This window comes from Calliphora vicina, chromosome 1, assembly GCF_958450345.1.
Source record: "Calliphora vicina chromosome 1, idCalVici1.1, whole genome shotgun sequence".
NCBI classification, from domain to species: Eukaryota; Metazoa; Arthropoda; class Insecta; order Diptera; family Calliphoridae; genus Calliphora; species Calliphora vicina.
Genome location: NC_088780.1, coordinates 150,363,710 through 150,387,109, shown reverse-complemented (window position 1 = coordinate 150,387,109; position 23,400 = coordinate 150,363,710). Strand labels below are relative to the sequence as shown.

The 23,400-nt window shown below is 28.3% G+C and overlaps 1 protein-coding gene across 1 annotated transcript; it reads right to left on the bottom strand.

The window, feature by feature from the left end:
- Window positions 1-363: 363 nt before the first annotated feature.
- LOC135953389 (scavenger receptor class B member 1) lies at window positions 364-13,585 on the bottom strand. The gene is made up of 7 exons (XM_065503277.1): window positions 13,581-13,585; window positions 8,445-8,631; window positions 7,622-8,277; window positions 7,275-7,555; window positions 7,092-7,210; window positions 6,907-7,032; window positions 364-858 (listed from the first exon to the last, which is right to left on the bottom strand). The coding sequence occupies exons 1-7, from the start codon at window positions 13,583-13,585 to the stop codon at window positions 364-366; spliced, it is 1,869 nt and encodes a 622-aa protein (XP_065359349.1).
- Window positions 13,586-23,400: the final 9,815 nt, after the last annotated feature.

Below are 23,400 nucleotides of genomic sequence, written 5' to 3'. Positions count from 1 at the left end.
AATGTTGTTTTTATTTGTTAAATACTTTAAAACCCCCCCTGCTACTTAAATTACTAACTAGAAAATAGAAAAATATATAAATTTTTTTTTAAGAAAAAATAGAATACAATCCATAAAAAATACACAATTCGTAGAATGATGTTCTTAAATTTATTATCACAGCCATAAATACTTTTTAAAGTACTAATAAAATAAAAAATAATAAAAAAACGAAAAATAGCATAGAAAGGACAAAGAGTGGCTACTACATCTACCGCTAACTACGAGTAACTATCACAAAAACTACTGCTACTTATACACTACTTCCTTTAACATCCACTAGACAAATGTGAGAAGCTCTACCCCAAGAAAAATACTTGGTTATTATGTTGTCATAAACTCATTTTGTAGGAAAGGCAGCAATGTGTTGTCCTTTTTGCTAAATTTATTCTTTAACTGCTGCAGCTTCGACTTGCTCTTCTGCTGGTCCACTTGTGGTGGCATCAACATCATCATCGTAGCCATCTTCTCACCCTTGCCCTTTGCTGCCAGTTGTTCCAGTGGCACTGCAGTGGCTGGCTTTGGTGAAGTTGGTGGCAGTAATGGTACTATGCAAACATTTATCTTATTCATTTTATTTGAGTTCTTGGACGACTCCGTTAATAGAACATTGCATTTTTGTGTCTGCCTTTGCTTTTGCAACGCGGATGAAGAGCATGAGGTTGAGGTTGACAACCAGAAGCATGAGAGCAGGGCGCTACCAACAAGTGACAGACCGGCCACAATTAAGGCAATAATTAGGCCACATTGTACATAAGGACAAATTTTGAAGAGCAGTTTCAAAAGCATTTTTATGCCTGGCGTAAGCTCTTCGACACCCTGAAATGAACACACAAAAAAGAAGGAAAGAATATAAAATAAATGATAAAAAAAATTCAGTAAAAAAGAAATAAAATGTAATGGAGAGAATTTGTAGGAAGTTTTATTACATACTTTCAATTGGAACAAGTTAAGCTGTAATATTTGTCAGTGTAGGTTGGCTAAATAATAAATTTCAAACGTGACATGGTCCAAAAATTAATTATTGGAAAGTAATAAAGTTTTCTATGTAGCTTTTTTTAATTTCTTTTAGTCATTTTCAAAGTCAATTACAATAGAATTTTACAAATTGGTATTTGTGTTGAGGATGGTGCAACAATCTTAATTTAAAAATGGAGGGTCATTGTATGTTATACACCTGTTTGCACTGCATTTTTTGAATAGGCTTAAATTTAACATAAATTTAGATTATTTTTTGTAATATAGAATTCTTAGCTATGATGTTTTGAAAACCTTGATTTAATTAGTCAATGCATGAAGCCAGTTACGAGATATATGTATTTTAGTTTAAACAAATATTGTTAAGCTAAGATAATCATAACACTTAATAAGGTGCCGATACATGTAGGTATGGGGGGTTTCCTTTTTTAATCCCCATGGATCCGCACCTGATGTAAATTGTCCTTTTCTATTATTTCAATTCAAGATACCAAATATTAACTAAATAACTAGATTTGGTTTAGAACGCAAATAAGTAGTAAAGAGCTAATGCCCGTAATTTAAAAAAAACAGATATTTCTAATTTTAACCAATAGATATTGATTTGAAATTAATGTGCATTTACCTCTTAAGTAAATTTATCTACTAGGTACATATATATTACAGAAATCCTTTGTTAAGAAACAAGAAACAGATTCTAATACGATCTACCTATGTTCCTCCGTATGTTTATTGAAAACTCGATAGGTCTTAAAGGAAGGCAGCTAGCTTGCTGTAATTCTAATAAGGTTTATTTGGAACTGAAAATGTGTCATGATTTCACTTAGCCCCCATCCAAATGTTCCCCGGAATAGTGCTTGAGTCTAATATAACACTTTTACTTGTTTTATCTGATTTTGCCTATTTGGTATGAGTGCTAGTATAAATCATGTACATGTTACTACCATTCCAATTGTTATTTTATAATAGGAAAAACGTGTCTAAAATTTCAATGTATTATCTGCTATATGTTTAAAGAAAATTGTAAAAAAGTTTTTTGGAGGTTATCTCCAATTGTTCCATAGCTTTGATTCTATTTGACCATCATTTCTGTTCAACGTAGAATATTTTTTCCAAGAAAACAGCACATAATGAACGTTTCCTGAAGAATCGAAACAAACCTTATATTCGGTGTAATATATTTAATTATTTTACAAATTCTAATCCAAGGAGAATATAATAAGGTGACATAGCGACAACAGCTGACTTTTATTTTTGAATTCGCCTTCGTTAAACTGTCAAAATTCCTTATTTGTTTACAATTGTTAGCTGTCATTAAATTATAATTTTAAGGCCTTATTCATAATACATTTTTAAATTTATTACAGGTTTATAAAACGAATTTTGTATGGAAATTTTGTTTTATAAACCTTTTATAAAATTAAAAATTTATTAGTGAAATTTTTGTTTATGTAAAAAAAATTATTATTTTATTACTAAAAAATTGAAGTATGTATTATTGAATAAAACAATTTCTTTAGCACAGTTTTTATTTTAATTTATTTTTACTGTTAATAACTTATTGCATGTATTAGCGACCTTTGGCCGGACGCACAACATTAATATTTAAAAATTACATTGAAATATTCAGAAACATGGATTATATACAGTAAAAAATTGTCGAAAATGAAAACACGTAAAATTCATAGGTTCTTTATTTATTGGTAATAACGTAATAAAATTGATCTTGTAACGCGGCCTTTGGCTGGGTGCACATATTAATATTATATGGTAGTTTTTTCTACATAAAGCAACATCCAAATATCGTAATATTACAGCATAATGTGAATTATATGAAGTACAAATTGTTCAATGACACTCAAATTTTAAATTTACTGGTTTTTCATCTAAATAATTACAAAATATTAATTATTTCTAAAATAAAGTATTTGTTTACAATTTTGGCATTTTGCCGAATTTTTTCCAAAAACAAATAGCATGTTGGTTTTGCCTTGTTGTATTTGTTGCCGTGGCGCTGTCACCTTATTAGATTCGCATTGTTCTAATCTGAGTTCAATTTATGTCTTAATGCCTGTTTTATTTAAAATCGTTGAAATCCTTTTTTATTTTGTTTAAAAAACAATGAATATGTTCTAACTTAATTTTGTAGCCTTTCCCTAAAGCCTTTTTAGCAGTATTTATTTCTAAAAGTTATTTTAATAATCTCCAAAATATGTGTAAATCAAACAATATTTTAAAACGTGAATATGTTCTTTATAAGAAAATCGCCAAGTTGACCTAATTTACAAGTAAACACAAACAAAACCAACAGTTCTTTCTAAGTTTAATGAATTCACTCTTTTCCTTATAGTTATTGCCTAAAATCATACACCACCCATCCCCACCCACATATAACAATAACAACAAATTACATTTGGTTAAACTCAAACAACAACGCTACTTGCATTTTAATGCTCTTTTCTGTGTCTTTCTCCTTTCTGTTTCCTATTTAATGCTCTCATTAACTATGCATTTGTTGTTTTCTAAAATAAGTAAGTGCATTTGTCATTCATTCACTTTCTTCTTTAACCTTCATTAGTTTAGTTTTCGGTCATCTATATACGCCTGAGCATTCGGTTCAATTGTCGTAATAAATTTAATTTAAATAAGTATGTTTAATTGTTTAAATAATAAAAAAAAATGTGTATTAAATAGAAATAGTGTGAATTGTTTTAATAAAAAAAGTTATAAAAGTGTTAACATACAAAATAAAATGCAGTTAAAAGAAGCTACCATAGATTTGCAAAGTCATTCATTGTCAATGTTGTTTTTGTTGTTCTTTTTATTTGCCGACAAAGTTTGTTATAGTTGTTGTTGTTTGAGTTATTTTATATTTGTTGAGTGTGGAAAAGAAGAAGCAAAAGCAATTGTTATGGTTTTGTTGTTGTTTTTAAAGGAATGAAAATAAAAAATTTAAGAAGGAAATAAAAAAGGAAAGAAAATAAATAAGAAATTGCATAATGAAATGAAATTGTAAGCAAATTAAAGAAATATGGCCTGTTTATTGTTGTAATTAAATGTGTATTAAATTAAAGTGTATAAAGTGTATTCTCATTCATTAACAAAAAGATAGCTTGCTTTAAATAAAATAATAAAAGTGATTAATTTGTCAATTTAAAGACAATATTGATTGGCTGTCTTTTGTAAAGGTAAGTAAAGTACTTTTGAATAAAACTATGTAAATTACATGTATTTAATGATGTTTAATTATTTTAAAAGGAATTAAATTAATATTTAAACTATGGAAAGGTCAACTGAATAAGGCCACAATATTTTACCGAAGTTAATCATTACATTTTACTAACAGATTAGATAATGTCTAAGCACTTTTGGTACAACAGGGAATATTTCTGAAAAAAAATTTATTTTTTATATAAAAACTCACTAAAATCGTTAGTAACTTCTTTTAACGATTTTTTATATAAAAACTCAAAATATCTAAATTCGCTAATAACTTGGGCAATAAGCGTTTAATCAAGAAAAGATGCTTGATCTGTGTTCAGTAATATTTCTGAAAAAAAATTGAGTAACTTGGCCAATAAGCTTTTTTTAAGTACTACACTAAACATTTTTTACAGTAACTGAGTGTAGTTTATTCAAAATGTTTTCCGTAAAGTTAAAAATTAATGAAAATCTAGTTATTTCTACAAAGAAATTATTTTTAACTTTTTATGCTTGTTGTTCAAAAAACAAACTACAAGGAACCATTTTTTTCTGTTCAGTTAATATTTGCAGTCATTTATTTGAATTTAATTTTAAAAACCAAAATAGTTTTTCAGTATAAGCTTTTCATATGCTGTCAAACTAAATAAAGAAAAGTCATTAATTTTTACGTAACTTGTTAGTTATAAAAACAACATTAAAAAATAAATAAAAATAAGCGGTCCGATTTTTGAATAAATGTATAGTTATTATTAATGAATTTTCTGCTGAATTTACTTACAAAATATTTTGAGTGCAGAGTTGTCAATTATTCAAGTTTTATTTAAATCGAATAAAAATTCGTAATTTATTTTTCATACGAGTGATAGGATAATTTTTAAAATATCCTCGATTATTAGAACGAATAACGTGTAAAAAATATTATTCGAATAATTTAATAAAGCAAACATATTTAATATCAGAAAATGTTTAATAGCATGGAAAAATACATAATTAATAATAAATATGTAGATATTTTTTCAGGCCGAAACCTAACCGAACCTAATATTCAGCTAACAAATCATTACTCGGCCTAATCCGAAACATTTCAAATGTAAGACTTATTAAAAACAACTTATATACCCTTCACCAAATTGTACTTTAAAATTAGTGTTTATAAACCGGTTAACCGGTTAACCGAAAAACCGGTTTTTCTTCGAAATCTCGGTTTTTTGCGAACCGGTTAATTTAAAATGTTGATTTTCGGTTAACCGGTTTATCCGGTTTTTATCACTCGGTTAACCGGTTTTTAAAATTTAGGTTTAAAATTAAGAAATCTCATGGTTTTGTGCATTTTTTATATTCATTGTACAAACATTATTGGTCTGATTTGAAACCTAAACAGCTGATTTACAATATAAACCTATTTAGATTGATATCTTTAAGAATTACAATGATTCTAAATAGTAGAGGACGATGAGTTTACTTAAAAACTATTTCAGAATAAATTGCACATAATCAACCTATAAAAATTAAATTCCGCAGAATTCTAGAAGTTAAGCAAAATCTTAATAATGATTCATTATAAACTTAGTGATGATTTTACCAAACGTCAAGTTGAATTTGATGTGCATACCTTCTTTCAATAAATTTGACTTCATTAGTGTGTTTTGTTCTTAAAATTTTATTTTATTATTCATTTCGTTAGCTTAGTGTACAAAGTCCTTTTCAGAAATAACAACGTTCCAAAATCCATAATTTGAAATATTTTGAAATCTGATAATGGAGTTTTATTAATTATTTGGTATGATTTATAATGACAAATAATCACAGCTAAGAAGAAGTGCGTTTGCATCTTATAGGTCCTTTTTTGGGACTTCCTACATTTTCTGTTCCATATCAGAAAAATTTAATGAATAAACTAATAATTAAAACAAGTATATTATATATTTAGTAACATATTTATACTCAATTCCATTTGACTGAGATAATAATTTTGAAATTTTTACAAAATAAAATGGACTTAGCACTTTTGTATATTCATAGGTATTTAATATTAACCATTCCTGACTACTAAAAACTACAAATTTTATAGCTGTATATACATTATTGGACATTTGATGTTTTCTACATATATATGACGGTTAACCGGTTTAACCGGTTTTTTCGATGTCGGTTAACCGAAAAACCGGTTTTCTAAAAAAGCCTAATTTTCGGTTAACCGACAAACCGGTTTTTTAAAAAGTCGGTTTTTATAAACACTATTTAAAATACAAATTTTTATTATTTTTAAGTAAAGAAAATTTGAAATTTTTTTTATTTAGGTATTTGTGAAAAAATTATATGGTAAAATTGTTTTTTTAACAATTTCTTTAATTTTTAAAAAAAAAATGTTTTTTTTTTATAGCTAAAGTTATCTTTAAGTAATAGAAAAAGATACCTTTAAAGTTAACTTTTATTATTACGAAGATAAAGGCATGTTGTAATAATGACCCTAAATAACTCAATTTAAGTCCAATTTTCTCAATCGTAGCTTATCGTTTTTCATAACGACATACTTCCAATTAATATAAATGTTGTAGGAGAACTCTAAGTATATCCTCAAGTTAAAAATACCCAGAGATTGAGAAAATGGGGCTAAGACTTTCTTAAATATTGTTATATCTTGTTAGCAATATTGAATTAAATAAAAAAAGAAGAAAAACTTACAATTTCCAGCCAAAATATGGGCAAAACTTTATTACGAAATCTGGTCATTTCCCGATTATATTTGACCTCATCCATTAGCAAGTTTATTTGAAAACGAGAACGCACTTTCATAGGAATGCCTAATTGCTGTAATTACAAAAAACACATTAAAATAAATTTTATTAGCTACAAATAATAAAACCTACTGGTTGTATAACAATTTCCGAGCCATGTTTTGCTTCATCGGGATTCAAACCTTCTATGGCATCCAATAAAGAGGGATCAGCATTAAAGAAATGAGGAAAGGATATAGCCAAAGGTATATCTAATAGAAACAAATAAAATCAATAATATTTAACTCATTATTTAATAAATCTTGAAACACTTACTGTAATAACAGGGGGTAATATTGCCCAAACCCTTTTTCAAGCACTTTTTATTGGCGCAAAAACAAGAGGAATCTGGATCTTCGCTATCGCTATCGAAAGCTTTTTCATGCAATTTAAAATGATAAGCCTCAATGCCATCAATCTCGCCCGGATGGGAATACACTATAGGTAAAGTGCGACAAAAGGCCTTGCGATAAATCCGAAAAGTTTCACCCTTGGTAATGTTGCGAGGAAACAATGTAGCATCATAGGTGCCTTTAATGCTGTTGCAATTGGTAATACTAAAGAAATAAAAGAAAATATTTATTATATTTATAATTATGAAATTTATTTCAATTAATACTCACTTGCTGTTAGCAGTACCACTCCAATACTTGATACTTTTACGGCCATTCCAAGTATCTATGGCATAATCTCTAGACTTTTCCGAGGACTTTTTTGCCTCCTTAGAGGGCAACTGCATGGTCACTATATTCTCACCCTCATCAAACATACGCTCCATTAAACCAAATCTTTGGAAATTTATTACATTGGGTATAATCTTAGAAGCCAAATACACCAGATTATCTTCATAGCCCCACAAATATTCGTGCACAGACATTTCCAGCATGGGCTTCGAATTGAGTTTGCGTGTCAATGCACTTATGGCCAATGCAGCAAATGTAGAAAAACCAGAAGCAGCTGACGTAACACCCATGTATGGTATATTTGGGGCAATAATCTTATCCACCTTGGGATCTCCCACTGATTTTTCACGTATAAACTTTACAATACGTCTGGGTGTGTAGGTTACTGTGTTATTTGCATTGAAGGTCACATTATGATTCTCTAGTATTTCCTGATACACATAAGGACCCACTTCGGTGATTTTCAATTTGGCATCAAGGCCGCGTGTAAATGCGTCTAAATTTGTAACATTAAACATATACACAGTGATGTAGACACTTAAAGGTGGTTTCAGCCATAAATTATATAACAAGGAACCAGTTTTTAAAGCCAATTGCTAGATCATAGAATAAATGATAACAGCGGCAGCAAGCAGCAAGCAGCAACCACAAGAAAAAAAGAAAAATAAATACAACAAAATAAAACTTCAGGTTAAAAGAAACTAACAACGAGTTGTAATATTTAATAGTTTGGACAACGTGCCAAAACTCACGTAATACTTACAGAATCAACAATCTTTGCTACAGGATCACTGACCAAAATTACAGCCGCCAAGATGGTTAAAGTCATGCCCAAGGAGGCCAATTTTAGAACATCTGAAAAGAAGGGGGAAGAATTAATAAAATCATTAATATAAATGATACGTTTCGACAAATTGGTACAGTTTATGTATGTGTATCTTGTGGTATTTCTTAACAATGTTAACAACAAATTAAAAATTCTGAAAAACATGTTTCATTTAAACGAATACAAAATGTTCTAAGGGGAATTCCCACATACAGCTAAAGTAAACATGTTTTGTTGATTTTGCTGTTAAGATGTTGACAAAAATGGGAAGTGATTATGCAAGTAATTATTACAGCGGGCGCACAATGGGTTCAAAAGCAAAAATTATACATCACTATGTGAAATTTACCATTCATTGAAAAAAAGTGCAGCTGAAGCACACCGATTGCTCACCAAAGCTTATGGTTAATGTGTTCCATCGGTTTCAACGTGCGAGAGATGGTTTGTGCGGTTCAGAAGAGGTGATTTTGACAAGGAAGACAAAGATCACCCAGGCCAGCCAATAAAGTTTTGGAGACCAATAATTGGAGGCATTACTCCATGAAGATTGTTGTCAAACTCAACAACAGCTACGCAAAATCATTGGGTTAACATACGAATTGGAGCCGAGAGACCTTTTTGAACGCTAAAAAATACGCTTTTGCACGAAGCATTAGTTGCGATGAAAAATCTATCCATTACGATAACCCGAAGCGTATGAGATCGTATACGATCTGGCTACTTTAGTAGCCAACTAGCCGTATCGACACCAAAGCCAAATATCCATGGTGCTAAGATAATGCTCTGTATTTGGTGGGAGCAAAAGGTACCATCACAGGGAAATTGTACCGAACGCAACTGATTCGCGACCATAGACCGCAAAACTCCCATATGAGGCCAGACACGAAATCGTAATATTCTATCATGACAACGCTCGACCACATGTGCAATAGCTGTTAAAAGTATTTCGAATGAAGTGGTTGGGAAGTTTTACCTCACCCGCCTTATAGTCCAAATCTAGACCTGCTCTACTACTACTTGTTTCGATCGATGTAGAAGGCTCTCTCTGGGATACGCATCACCTTAGAACAAAGTATCCAAAACTGGATTGATTCATCCTAGGCCTCAAAAGATGAGCAGTTCGTTTGGATCGGAATCCATATGTTGCCAGAAAAGGTCATAGCTAACAATGGCCATTACTTTGAATAATTTAAAATTATACAAATGTTTCCAAATAAGAGTTAAAAATTTTAAAAAATTATAAAAAAAGCAAACCTCTAAACAACTTTCTGACAATTATTTAAAATAAAAAAAAAAACTTAACTTTTCCTCTAATTTGTTTAAACTTGAACCAAACGGAATATACCCCACTGTGAACAATTTATCAAAACAATACTCCTTCTGATCATAAACATGCAAGTCAGAAAAAAAACATACACTCTCAAAAAGTCACAAAAAGTTCAATATCAAGGTGAAAATATGTTTCAAAAAAAAAAAAAAAAACTTAAACCCTTCAATTTCAGGGTTTCTACACAATACAACAAAGATCAAAAACAATCCCACGTATTGTATTAAAAAAAAACTAAAAAGCATCCACTATTTCCCCAAATATTCACAACAATGAAGTTATCTTATCAGCATTTAAACAAAAACAAATATTTAATTAACATAAAATCATTTTAAGAAAACCACAAACATGGTAAATTCTGCACTTCTTCTCACACAGAAAAAATGCTGAAAAAAATTAAAATAAAAAACCCGCTTTTGAGCCACGTTCCTCTTTAAACATAAAAAAAAATTACAAATTTGTATGTAAATGAATTAATTGTCATAGGTCCGCAACAACAATAAAATCAAAGAATACAACATAACTTAATATAAATATAAACAAGCAGGGTTAAAAAAGACTGCATTCTTCTGATACCAGCTTCAGATATGTTTTAAATCATTGATAAGTGTTTAATTTTATGGCGATAATAAAATTATTTTTATAAGTTTTAATGTAAATTGTAACACTAATTTCTTGTGTAAATTAATTTATGAGATTGTGACGAAAACTGATTACACGATTAAATTAAGTTTTATTGATATTGCGCCATAAACTGAAGTTTTATGACTATGTCATACTAATATTACAAATGCACGCAGAGAAAAAATATAATTGTACAAGTTTACTGTAACTATTTTAAAATGTTCACAAGCTTTTTAACTATATTATGGTCACAGTAATTATTTATATGATTGTGGTAATCATAATATAGTATAGTTGAGATTCACATGATTGTCGCAATCATATATATGATTATGGTAAATAGATATATGTTTATGATGAATCATTACATCATAATATGTGACCCGGCCTATGAAAAGGTGGCTTATGAATCAAAAAAGAAATTGCGAGAAACAGCTGTTAAAGATAAACAATGCATTTCAGTTTCTTATGCCCAGTTTTTGACTTGTTATTTAAATACGTATTTAGTTAATTTTTACTTAAAATTAAGTTGTATTTAAATATAGTTTGAGTTTTTCAGTGCTACATAATTTGTCTTATTTAAATAAGATAAAAGTATGGTAGCACTACTAAATATCAAAAATTTATCGATAGTTTTGCTTAAAACAGCTGTTCAACCAAAACAAAAATTGATACATTTTGCCCAATAAGAAATAAAAGTTTATTAAACAATAAAATTATTGGTAGGAAAATGCACAAAAGAAGCTCCAATTGCCCCGCATCGGAATTGTAGTTTTTGCAAGACGCTTTTTTTAGCAAGACGCTGTTGTTTGGTTTTTTTTACTACAATAGAGTGAAAAAAAACCAAACAACAAAAGTCAGCTGTCAAAAACATATGGTAGTTTATGAAACTTAAATAGAATTTAAATGACCAACGTTGGCCATTTAAGTATCATTTAAAAAAGCACTGAGAAACTCATTTTCGTATTTAAATAGAACTTAAATATAATTCATATTTAAATACGAAGTCAAAAACTGGCTCTTAGTAGTTTTTCTTTTGCATTATGAACAGTCATGCCCAAAAGCAAGTTAGGACTTTCTAGTTTTCACCACGTGAAAGAGCGTCTCAAAAACTATCGAAACCAAAAAAAAAGTGGGACATTTTTTTACCTCAACCATATAAATAATTACAGTGACCATAGTATTGTTCAAAAAATATTGAAAATGTGTACAACTATATTTTTTTTCTGCGTGTGTTTATTAACCATACTGAGATTTTTATGATTTAAAGCTCATTAAATATTAAAATAATGATGTATATAAATATTTAAATCATTAATGTCTATACAAGTAATTTTTCAATATAAATAACTTATGTTTTAAATTTAACATCTCTATCCAGATGTTTGTCGTAAAATAATTTTCTATTTAACAAAATTGTTAGACCTGATAGTGATAATATTGGTAGACTTGCAAAAAATATATTTATTGTTGTCCTAAGCTGTTTGGTATTGAAAATAACCAAAATCGGTTCAGTAGAACCAGAGCTATGAACCAAAATGTGAGACAACCTAAACAAAATTGACAATTTTCACATATTTTTGGTTATTTGTGTAAATATATTGCAGATAATACCATAAAACTTTACACACGTTATTTTTATAATAAAAGGATTAACTCTTGTGAAAATTATAAGAATCGGTTCATTATTTCTCCTAGCCCTCATACAAATTTCTTCCCGAAATATGGTTCTATGGTCTATAAATGCCTTCAGAATTGCAGTATACATACAAAATTTAGCAACAATAAGTTTCGTGCTAGAAGAAATCACAACACTAAATTTTTTGGGGATCGGCCCATATTTGACCATAGCCCCCATATAGAGTTCACTTCCGAAAATCACGTAAATTAAGTTGAAATTCGTTATAAATAATTCCCTTATATACCAAAATCGCTATATCTAATTCTATGATGATCGGCCTATAATTGGTTATAGCTCCCATATATACATATCAACCTAAAAAATATGTATGCAGGTGGAGGGTATTTAAGATTCTGCAAAGCCGAATATACCGTTCTAACTTGTTTTTTTATTCGATTCAAAATTTTCAGGAGATGTGGCTTGTAAAAAAAAATTCAAAAATTCCGGGTAAAACTCTGAATTTTTTTTTTTTTTGAGTCCAGTCAACTGTAATAAAAAAGTTCCCTAAAGTATGCAGTACAAATTAGATATTTTATTTGCAAATAAATAAGAACAGGCAGGTTATGTTAGTTGGGGAAACTTGACGAACTAACATTAGTAAATGCTACCGGCCGAAGCCGGGGCGGTCAACTAGTTTAAAATAAGAATACAAAAATATCAAGCTTTTCTTAAGTTCGAAAAATGTTTTCAACTGCCAGCATATTTTGTATACGCTTAATGTTATGAATCTGAAAACAATTGGCTTTCTAAGGTTTTCTAATATTTGTGAATTTCAAACATTATCAACAAAATTAAAAATTTTAAATTACAATGAGAAATTTTAAATTTGATTGCTTGATTTTCAGATGTTTTCTAGCATTTTCTCGAAGTTTGAAACATAGACATTTTTATCAAAATTAAAAAAATTCAAATTATTAAATTATCATGTTTTTTTAATATTCAAAAATATAAACTTAAGTTTGAAAATTTATTGAAGTTGTTTAAGCATTTTTTTTTTTGGTATTTTCGAATTTCGAACATAGAAATTTTCATTAAAATATAAAGGACATTAACGTTATTGTCTCCATTTTTAAATTAGTATAAAGAATGTCAAGTTTTTTAGTGTTCGAAATTTTTTTTAATGTTGCGAAAATATTATTTAGACTTTAAATATTATGAACTTGTAAGACATTTTTTGATTTTCCAAGGTTTTTTTCGAATTTCGAATATATAATATTATTGTTAAAGTAAGTAAAAATAATATCAAATATATTTTTAATGTTCGAAAGTTCGGAATTAGCAAAAATATAGTTTAGACCTTAAATATTATGAATTTGTAAGAAAATTCAAAATTTTTCGAGGTTTTCAAATATTTTCGAATTTCAAACATAGAAATGAAATGACATATCAGTTATTAAAAACAAAACCCGCTTTCAAAAAATACCACTTCTATTGTAAATACCGCATTTTTAAGTCATACACCCATAATTTATCATTTAAAATAGATGATTATAATAGATTTTAAATATTTTATGTCAATTAGTCAATAATCATTTAACTATTTTAATTTAATGACATTTCTTACATAATTTTTTTAAAAACTTTGTAAGATATTAATACATTTTTGATATTTTAAACGAATTTATTCGAAAAAAAATGTTTTTTACCCAATTCTTTTCTCAACAAAATCTAATTAAAACAAAAATTGATTAGCAAAAAGTTTTCTATTTATAAAACAAACTAATTAATTATGTGTAAATAAAATTAAATTAAATTAAATGTGAACAAATATTCAAATGTTTCAAGAATAATTTATTTTTAAAAAAAAAACTAACCAAAATTCTTAACCTATTAGCATTATAGATTTAAAGAATTCCAGTAAACTGGTATAAATTCTTTTTGAATACATTAACATTTTGATGAGAAATTCTCCAACAAAAATATTAGGAAATGAATTCTAAATTTATTTAAAATTGTTCTATTTAATAATTTAAACACAACATTCAAGGAATTTAGTATTTAAAGATCTGATAGATACAAGTACGACGCTTGTTTGTTGTACATGCTGTATTACAACTGATAAATGACCGCAAAATTTATTTAAATACAGACGAAAAAAACATATTTATCAGATTGAATTGAGAGAGTGAAAAAAAATGTATTAAAAACCATAACCTTACCAAATAACAGGTAAATTTCATAGCCAGCATATTAACCCAAAAGGTGGGACAGACAGCAAGTCACTTGAGCAAATGAACGAAGCAACAAGTGGACAGGCAGACAGACGGACGGACGGATACGTCAATAAATAAAACGTCACAGCTTCATTTAACAAAATAAACCAAGCGACCGACCAACAAACCAACCAACCAACAGATCAATGAACTGACTTGTTGTATGTTTTGTACGAATATTTTATGTAAGTGTGTAGTTTGATTTTGATTTCAATTTTTGTATGCTGTCGTTGTATCTTGTACTATCATATCAAAACATTAATACATATTTCTGTATTATTTTATTATTTTTTTTTTTAAATAAAAAAAATGAAATAAAATAAAAAACCAATTGAATAAATGAATGGCTGGCTACAGTCATCATTGTCATCATCATCATCATTATGATGATGATCAACCAGCAGACATAAATAGTTAGTAAATGAGTGGTAAAGTACGACCGACCACTACTATCAATCTGTTCAAAAGCCAAACAAAACAATATCAATTCAACTCAAGAAATCATACTACGACTTTAACGTTTTCGACTTTTATTTCTTGCGTTTAGCTGATACTTTTTTTTATTATTATTTTACAATTAAATGCAAATAATAATAAAATAAAAATACGTATGTAATTCATCAATGGAAATTTTTTTTATTATTATTATCATTATTTTAATACATACTTGGATATTTTGAAGTTTTGGGCAACAATTTAATGTAGCTGGTAACAGGAGTGGAGTTTGTGGTCAATTGCATACATCTGAACATTCACTCCCTTTGGCCAGATAGTCAGACAGACAGACGGGCTAACAGTCAGTCTGTCAATTTATTTTTTTGATACTATTTGATACAATTTGGCATTTTATTTAAAGCCTTCCTTGACTCTGTCATATTATTGCAATGACTGACATAATGATGTGTCTGTCTGTCAGTCAGTGTAAGTGATTTTTATGTCTTAACATAATAATATAGTAATATTGCTAACAATTACCACTTGCCGGTGTACATTTCAAGGTAGATTTACACCCAGGGCTTTTAAGACATGTTTACTTTATAAGTTAATTAAAATTAATAGACTTTAATTAAACAATCATAAGTATAAATTCGCAGAATTTATTTGAGATCAGTAATAAATGGAACATTTTTGAAATAATTAAATTCCACTGTTTTAATAAAAATTACATATGTACTGTAATTATGATCGACAAATAAAACAGTTTTATATCAGTTGCAAATTGAATTTTATTGTAGGATACACTTTGTAAGAATATGTTGAAAAAATTATTTTGAGGCACTTAAAGAATGAAATGTATTTTATAATTAGCTATAAAATTAAGGTAATCCCAGCTATTCTGAATCGTTATAGGTAGCAAAGTCGATATAGCCATGTCCGTCTGTATGTTGAAATCAACTTTCCGTAGCCCCCGAATAACTTAGAAACTCGGTTGCTATTTAAAATCGAGAAAATCGGCTGAGATATAAGGAAAAAACCGGGAAAACCTCGATTTTTGGCCTATCTATATCCGGATTACAAAATCATTAATATGGACAAGGTAAGGTAAGGTTTCCAGGCAGCCGCGAAGTGAAGAAAAGAAGAGCAGCTCACGTGGGTCACAGTTAGGGTTTTTATCCCGGGAATTCCAGGTACAAATTTCCCGGGAATTTTGCCAATTTTTCACTATCCGATTCCCGGGATTTTTAGTCGAGAATCCCGGGAATTAAAAACTGACGAAAATACATAGAAACAAGTTAGAACTCTATTTTTTTCACCAAAAACCAGTGAAAAGTTTTTTACATTTTTATTGCTTATATCTCGGCAATAATAGACCGCTTATTATTTATTTGGGGTTTTTCGTATGAAAATTTAAAAAAGTGAATTCATTATTTATAGAATTTATTTCTTATTGAATCATTCTAATTTCCACAGAAAAAACTATTTCTTAAACCGTTTCAATTCAAATATTTATCCCATATTGAACTGGTTTCAATTATTTCATAATTAAATCCAGTATTCACTTGCTCAAAAACAAAATTTCTTGATATTTTCTATTGTATTTTGAGTTTTGAATTTGATTATTTTGACAATTGAATATAAAATTTTCGTTATTGGTTGAATTTCAAATACAAAAATTATTGAATAGATAATTTTTGTAATTGAAAACAGATTTTTGTTATTTTTTGTGTTTCAATTATGAAAATTATCTATTCAATAATTTTTGTATTTGAAGTTCAACCAATAACGAAAATTGTATATTCAATTATCAAAATAATCAAATTTGATTATTTTGATAATTGAATATACAATTTTCGTTATTGGTTGAACTTCAAATACAAAAATTATTGAATAGATAATTTTCATAATTGAAACACAAAAAATAACAAAAATCTGTTTTCAATTACAAAAATTATCTATTCAATAATTTTTGTATTTGAAATTCAACCAATAACGAAAATTTTATATTCAATTGTCAAAATAATCAAATTCAAAATAGAAAATATCAAGAAATTTTGTTTTTGAGCAAATGAATACTTGATTTAATTATGAAATAATTGAAACCAGTTCAATATGGGATAAATGTTTGAATTGAAATATAATTTTTTCTGTGTCTTTAAATTTCTTCTTCAAATCCATAACAAAAAACACTAATACCCCGGATTGCGTCACTTCGTGCTGCGATGGCTTCGAAGTTGCGACTTTTTAAAATTTCTGTGATTTCGAAGTTGCGTTGATTTTACTCCAGTTTGCTTGGCATGGCTTCGAAGTTACTTCGTTATTGATTCAATTTGCATCGTTTTTGTTTGAGTTTGCGTCGCATGGTTTCGAGGTTGCGTCGTTAGTACTTCGATTTGCGTCGTTAATATGAAAATGGATTTATGGAATGAAAGGCTGACATTCTTTAATTAAGGATTAAGATTTTAGTGAATTAAGCTCAAATTTTATTAATTAATTCGAAGCTCTGATGTTTAATAATTATAACACTAAGTTTTTATATGAAATTTGGCTATAATAATTTACAGTATCATATATTTCGGAAATATCCGGGTACCCGGGAATCAAAAAAGGTCGGAAAATTAAAAAAACCTAGTCACAATATGGACAATATGGATATCTAATGATAGATATTTCAAAGTCCATTGTTATATATGGCTATAAGAACCTACAATGGGTCAAAATCGGTAAAAATATTTTTTAAGCCGAATTTTTTTTTAATCAAAAAATTTTCTTTTTAAATAATTTAAACATTTCGAAAAAAAAAAAAATTCAAAACAATTTTCAAAAAAATAAAAAAATTTTATTTTTTGGAAAATTGCTTTCGGATTGGAAAACAAACGGACGCAAAGACGATTTACTAATAGAGTGGGTTCTTCAAAAAATCAATAAAAATCTGAATATTAACAAAAAAATAAAATGCATATAATATTCTTTTACGTATAAACAACAATTTCGGTTGGGAAACCTTGCCATTTAGTGGGCGCAGGGTGTGGGCGTGTTCCAATTGACTATTGTTTTTAAATTTATTTATATGTCATGAACATTAAATGTGCCGAAATTAAAAGCTCTGACATGATTATTTTCGATATTGTGTCAATCATTTACATATATGGTTACAGTAAACAAGAATATGGTTGTGACAACCATTTTTATTATATTGCTCTCGGCCTATGGATAATGATTCATCATAAATATGATTGTCACAAACATATACTTGTTTACTATAACCATATATATGATTGATACAATCATGTGAATCGTAAATTAACCATATTATGGTTACCACAATCATATCGCTGGGATGAACATATGATGAAAGATTAGTATTGGACTATCACTATAAATGCAAATCTTTTTCATCATCTAACCACAAACATTCAAATATTTTATTTTCCTAATCAAACAAAACTCATTATTCTAAACTCTGCATTATCTGGAGCAGGGTCCATCATATGAAATAACATTCAGAATTTTATTATATCTAGAGCATGGCCTAACTAAAACTTAATGATTGTTAAATTTTATTCAAGAACTTTTCAAAACATTTAAAATCGAATGATGATTGTGACCTTTAGATTATGAACTTGTTTAGTCACAGAAAAATACAATACGTCACTCTTTTTCCGGTATCTTTTGTTTTAAGAAAAAGCATTTCGAAATAGTTATGTATTTGCTTGAGTGATTAACAATTAATTTAAATATTTCGAGATGTTTCACATGTGTTTTTTTTTAAAAAAAATATTAGATACAAATTAATAGAAGAACGTTTATTTTATTAATATTAATGTGTTTTATGAGGCAATATGCAGTTTTTTATTATTTGTATTTATAATTTGTCAGTTTATTTACTAAAGTCATAAAACTTGCGAATTTATGCAAAACTTTTATATTAAAACTACTAAAATTAACATAAATAGTTTTCCAGCTAAATAATTTTGGCATTTTAAAATGTAAATAAGATTTTATATAAAAACTGAAATATGTAGCTTTAATATTGAAAGTTTTCTGTTCTGTTGTCTGTCTTTAAGATATTTAGTAACAAAATTATGCAGTTTTTGTTTTTAAATCAATTTATGTTTTTCTTTTTGTTTAAATCTAGCTAATGTTTAATGTATGTTTATGTTTTGTATTTCGTTGAGTGTAAATAAATCTTATTTAATGATGTTTTGACATCTCTAGTTTTTGTTTTTTTGTTCGTTTCTTGATAAATTATTGAAGTTCAAGTTCATTTAAAACCACTTTGAAGGTGTAAACAAATAATCTCATTATTGTACACATTTACTGCTTGTTGGTACCACGTTAAATGCCGGTATTTTTTTTTCAATTTAAAATTTTTATCCAAAAATACATTTTTGATGTTTTTTTTATTTATTTTCTCATGATTTACTATGAATACAATCCACTATGTAAGTAATAAATTATTTAAAACTTAAAAAACCTTAAAAAAAACACAATTTATTTTAAAGAAAACTACATGACTAATGTTGAGCAAAAACAAGTTAAGATTTCTATAGGAATATATTAAAATTGTCAATGCATTTTATAGATGATGTGTTATTAAATTTTGTATAATTCCGTTAAACGTTTTATTGTAAAACATTTTTGTCATACAGCAAAATTAGTTGTTTTTAATTGATTCCATTCATTTATTTTTTATTAAAAATTACATTGATACTCAAATTGAAGTAGTGTGACCTACAGGGGCCGGTTTCAACATAATTGGTATTAAATACTCAGCAAAAAATTACGTAGTTTAACTAAGCAATTCATATATGTATAACTTTCAAAAAACCAAACTGCTATAAAACGTAAAGCACAGCTAATATCTGTTTTATTTTGATTCACTATTAGTTTTAATGATCAACCGAAGACAATTATTAAATTATATTTAGATAACGGTAAAATGCTTTAAAAGATTTTTCCTTAAAAATGCAGGATGGCGTATCTCATCTTGAAGGGTACATATCTGTTATTTGTTCTCACTTAGTTATTGAACATTATAGTGTAAACAACAAATTTTTTCAAGGCGCGAAGATAATGCTCTGTATTTGGTGGGACTAAAAGGATCCTATGTATTATGAGCAGCTGAAATCTAGTCAGATCATCACAGGGAACCTGTATCCACATTAATGATTCGTTTGAATCGAGCATTGGCTGAATTTGGGGCCAAACATGAAACCGTAATATTCCATCATGACAACACCCGTCCACATATTGCAATACCTGTTAAAAACTATTTATAATGAAGTGGTTGGAAAGTTTTGCCTCACCCGCTTTATATACTATTTGTTTCGATCGAAGCAGAACGCTCTCTTTTTGGGATATGCTTTATTTTGTAACAGAGTATCCGTTATTGGCTTGATTCGTTCTTGGCCTCAAAAGATGAGCAGCTCTTTTGGCTCAGAATCAACATGTTACCAGAAAGATGGAAAAATGTCATAGCTAACAATGGCCAATACTTTGAATAAATTTATATTGTAAAAATTTTTCAAAATACAGGTTTAAAATTTGAAGAAATCTCTCATTTTTAAGTCATATGCACAAAACAAGAGACTCATAAAGTTAGTTTAAAATCATCTATTCGTAAATGTTGATTCAAAGTTTCTTTATAAGCAGGTTTTAATGTGATGAAATCGAATCCTTTGTTTAAGTTATACAAACAGTCTTTGGGATTTTTGGTGATATTTCAAATTCAGTTAGGGGACAGTGAAGAAAAGTATATGGGATCTTTAAGTGTGTAACTGTATATCTAAACAATAAATAAACTACAATTAAACCAGATACATTTTTCGTCGGCTTTCGGTGGGTTTTTTCGAATTTATCGACTTTTTATCCTATTTTAATATAAAAAATATTATGGTTGCTAGATTTATTGATGAGAAAACGCATTTTATAAAATATTCGACTTTTTGTTATAACGATGAATGGACTATTCAAATGTATCTTAGCGTACAATAATTAATTTGCTTAGAGAGTCGGATAAATTTTTTTCTTAACCTTAAAAAAAAAATCCTATTTGCGTAATCTATTTTCAAGTATGTTAATAAAATGTTAGCCATCCACCAGAGAGAGTAGACGAACTTATCATCAATTTAATTTAAATATTCGGCTTGCATACGCGCCAGAGACGTGCAACGAACGACGATACATTTTCAAAGCCGCCGCCGCCGAATTTTTTTTCGGCTTAAGTCGTCTGGAACATAGCCGCCGTTTATGATAAAAGTTCCTTAGTAATTTCATAAAATATTCAGAATTTCACTTTTTCAATTTTTTATTTTTTAGTATTTGAGTAGTTACTCTTTAGTCGGCTGACAGCTGGCTCGCCGCCGCGAAATCTAGTCGGCGCAGGTCTCTGATACGCGCTCGGGAAAATTAAAATATGAACTCTCTGTTGAACGGCAAACTCTAACATTTTATTCTCATGTCAAACAATAACTCTGAATAAATGGTCCGATGGATATGACTTTAGTAATTTATAGGTGGCACTAAACATTTAATTTATGATATTCAGGTCATACTCCGTCAAAGACTTGAGCGAGATCTAAAACTATATTCTCTGTTGTTCACGAAAACCAAATTAATGAACTGAAGGATTTTCTTAGATTTTAAAATAGTATAATTTTCCTTTGGAATAATTTCTAGTAAAACCAAGTAAGAGAGCTATATTCGGCTGTGCCGAATCTTATATACCCTTCACAAAATTATACTTGAAAATAAAAAATTTAAATATTTTTAGGTGAACAAATTTTTTTTTTAGGTTTTGGAAAAAAAATTTCGAATTGTTTTTTTTTAAATGTTTTTTTTAAATTTTTTTTTGAAATTTAAAAATTATTTTTTTTTGTTTTTTGGAAAAAAAATTCGGGTTAAAAATTTTTTCCGATTTTGAACCATTGTAGGTCCAATTTACTATGGTCTTATATACGCAGTTGCAAAGGTCTTTGGAATATCTGTCATTAGATATCCATATTGTCTATATTAATGACTTAGTAATCCAGATATAGGTCAAAAATAGGTAAAAAATCGAGGTTGTCCTGGTTTTTTCCTAATAACTCAACCATTTGTGGACCGATTTTGCTGATTTTAAATAGCAAACTTCTCGAAAGCATGTCTGACAGAATTATTGAAGACTTGGATACCGAAGATATCTGGGGTCTTCAGAAAATTGATTTCAACAGACAGACAGACGGACAGACAGACGGACATGGCTTAATCGACTCCGCTATCTATATGGATCCAGAATATATATACTTTATAGGGTCGGAAATGAAAAATGTAGAAATTACAAACGGAATGACAAACTTATATATACCCTTCTCACGAAGGTGAAGGGTATAAAACCTAGTAGGTGAATGATACGGTCAGAAATCAACATTGAAGTAAAAATAAGTCATTTTCAATTTGATTTAAATAAAATTAAAGAAGCAACATCTGATAAAGCCAACAACTCCACCACTACAACAATTTATACATATATAATACGTTTAGAAATAGCCATTTCTTAATTCTTCTTCATATTACTTCAACTACAATATTTCTCCAAGTGTAGCTCACCGATTGACCTACTTTCAGTTAAGCTTTGACGTAGTAACACAGGGGTACATGATATTTAATCATTGCAAAAATAAAACAAACACACTCAAAAATAAATTTATTTATACAGATAATACTACTTATTAATTGTTAACTCATAAAATTAAAAAATAAAACAGAAACTAATATACCACAGTATAATATAACATGGATTTAAACACAAAAAATAAAACAAGCTTAGACTAGTCTAAGCTAAACAATCAAATCGGCTAATAAATTAAACAAGAGTCATTGATCCAGCAAATACTAGCTACCAGTTAAACAAAAAGAAATATACAAAATATATAAATAATAAAATAAAGAAATATTCTAATACAACATGAACAAGTGCTAAACACCTTCATCAACATAAAAATAAAACCACAATCAGATGAAAACAAAATCCAAAAGAGTTTTGAAAATAAACGAGTCTTTAATACTTCCGATTTAAAGTGTCATTCAACACAAAACCAAACAAAACAAAAAAAATATATAACAAACAAAACTTGATCATAAGAAAAAATAAATAAAATAAAAGAAACTGAAACAAGTTCGTTTTCAGAAATTGTATTTAGAAAAAAAACAATCTAATAAAAGAGACTAAAAGCAATACTGATTGATCCAAACAAGCCACACGCTTACTCGTACTTTATGTATGACTAGCGTCGTCAGTATATTTATGATTTAGTACTATTTCTTTATAGGTGATGGTATGTTGCTGTCAACATTGTACCGAGCACAATGTCGAAATCATTGTTAGTTGTTCAGTTAGTTGGTTTTACTAAATAACCATTAATTGATTCAAACCAAACCAAACAAACCAAAAAACTAATAATAAAATAAAACAAAATATAAATAAACTACAGTTATTTGAGTATCTTGCGAGTTTCCATCACGTTTTTTGCCACATACGCTCGCTCTCTTAACAACAAACAAAATATACACTAAATAAATAGATAGATAAATACATAAATGTTTAATAGTATTTCATGTTTTTAATTT

Excerpts from the sequence above, each read along its gene's own strand:
- LOC135953389 (XM_065503277.1), bottom strand. Across the intron at positions 8,278-8,444 it reads TAGCAAAGATTGTTGATTCT|CAATTGGCTTTAAAAACTGG; the intron begins GTAAGTATTACG and ends TCTATGATCTAG. Across the intron at positions 7,211-7,274 it reads TATTACCCCCTGTTATTACA|ATATACCTTTGGCTATATCC; the intron begins GTAAGTGTTTCA and ends TGTTTCTATTAG.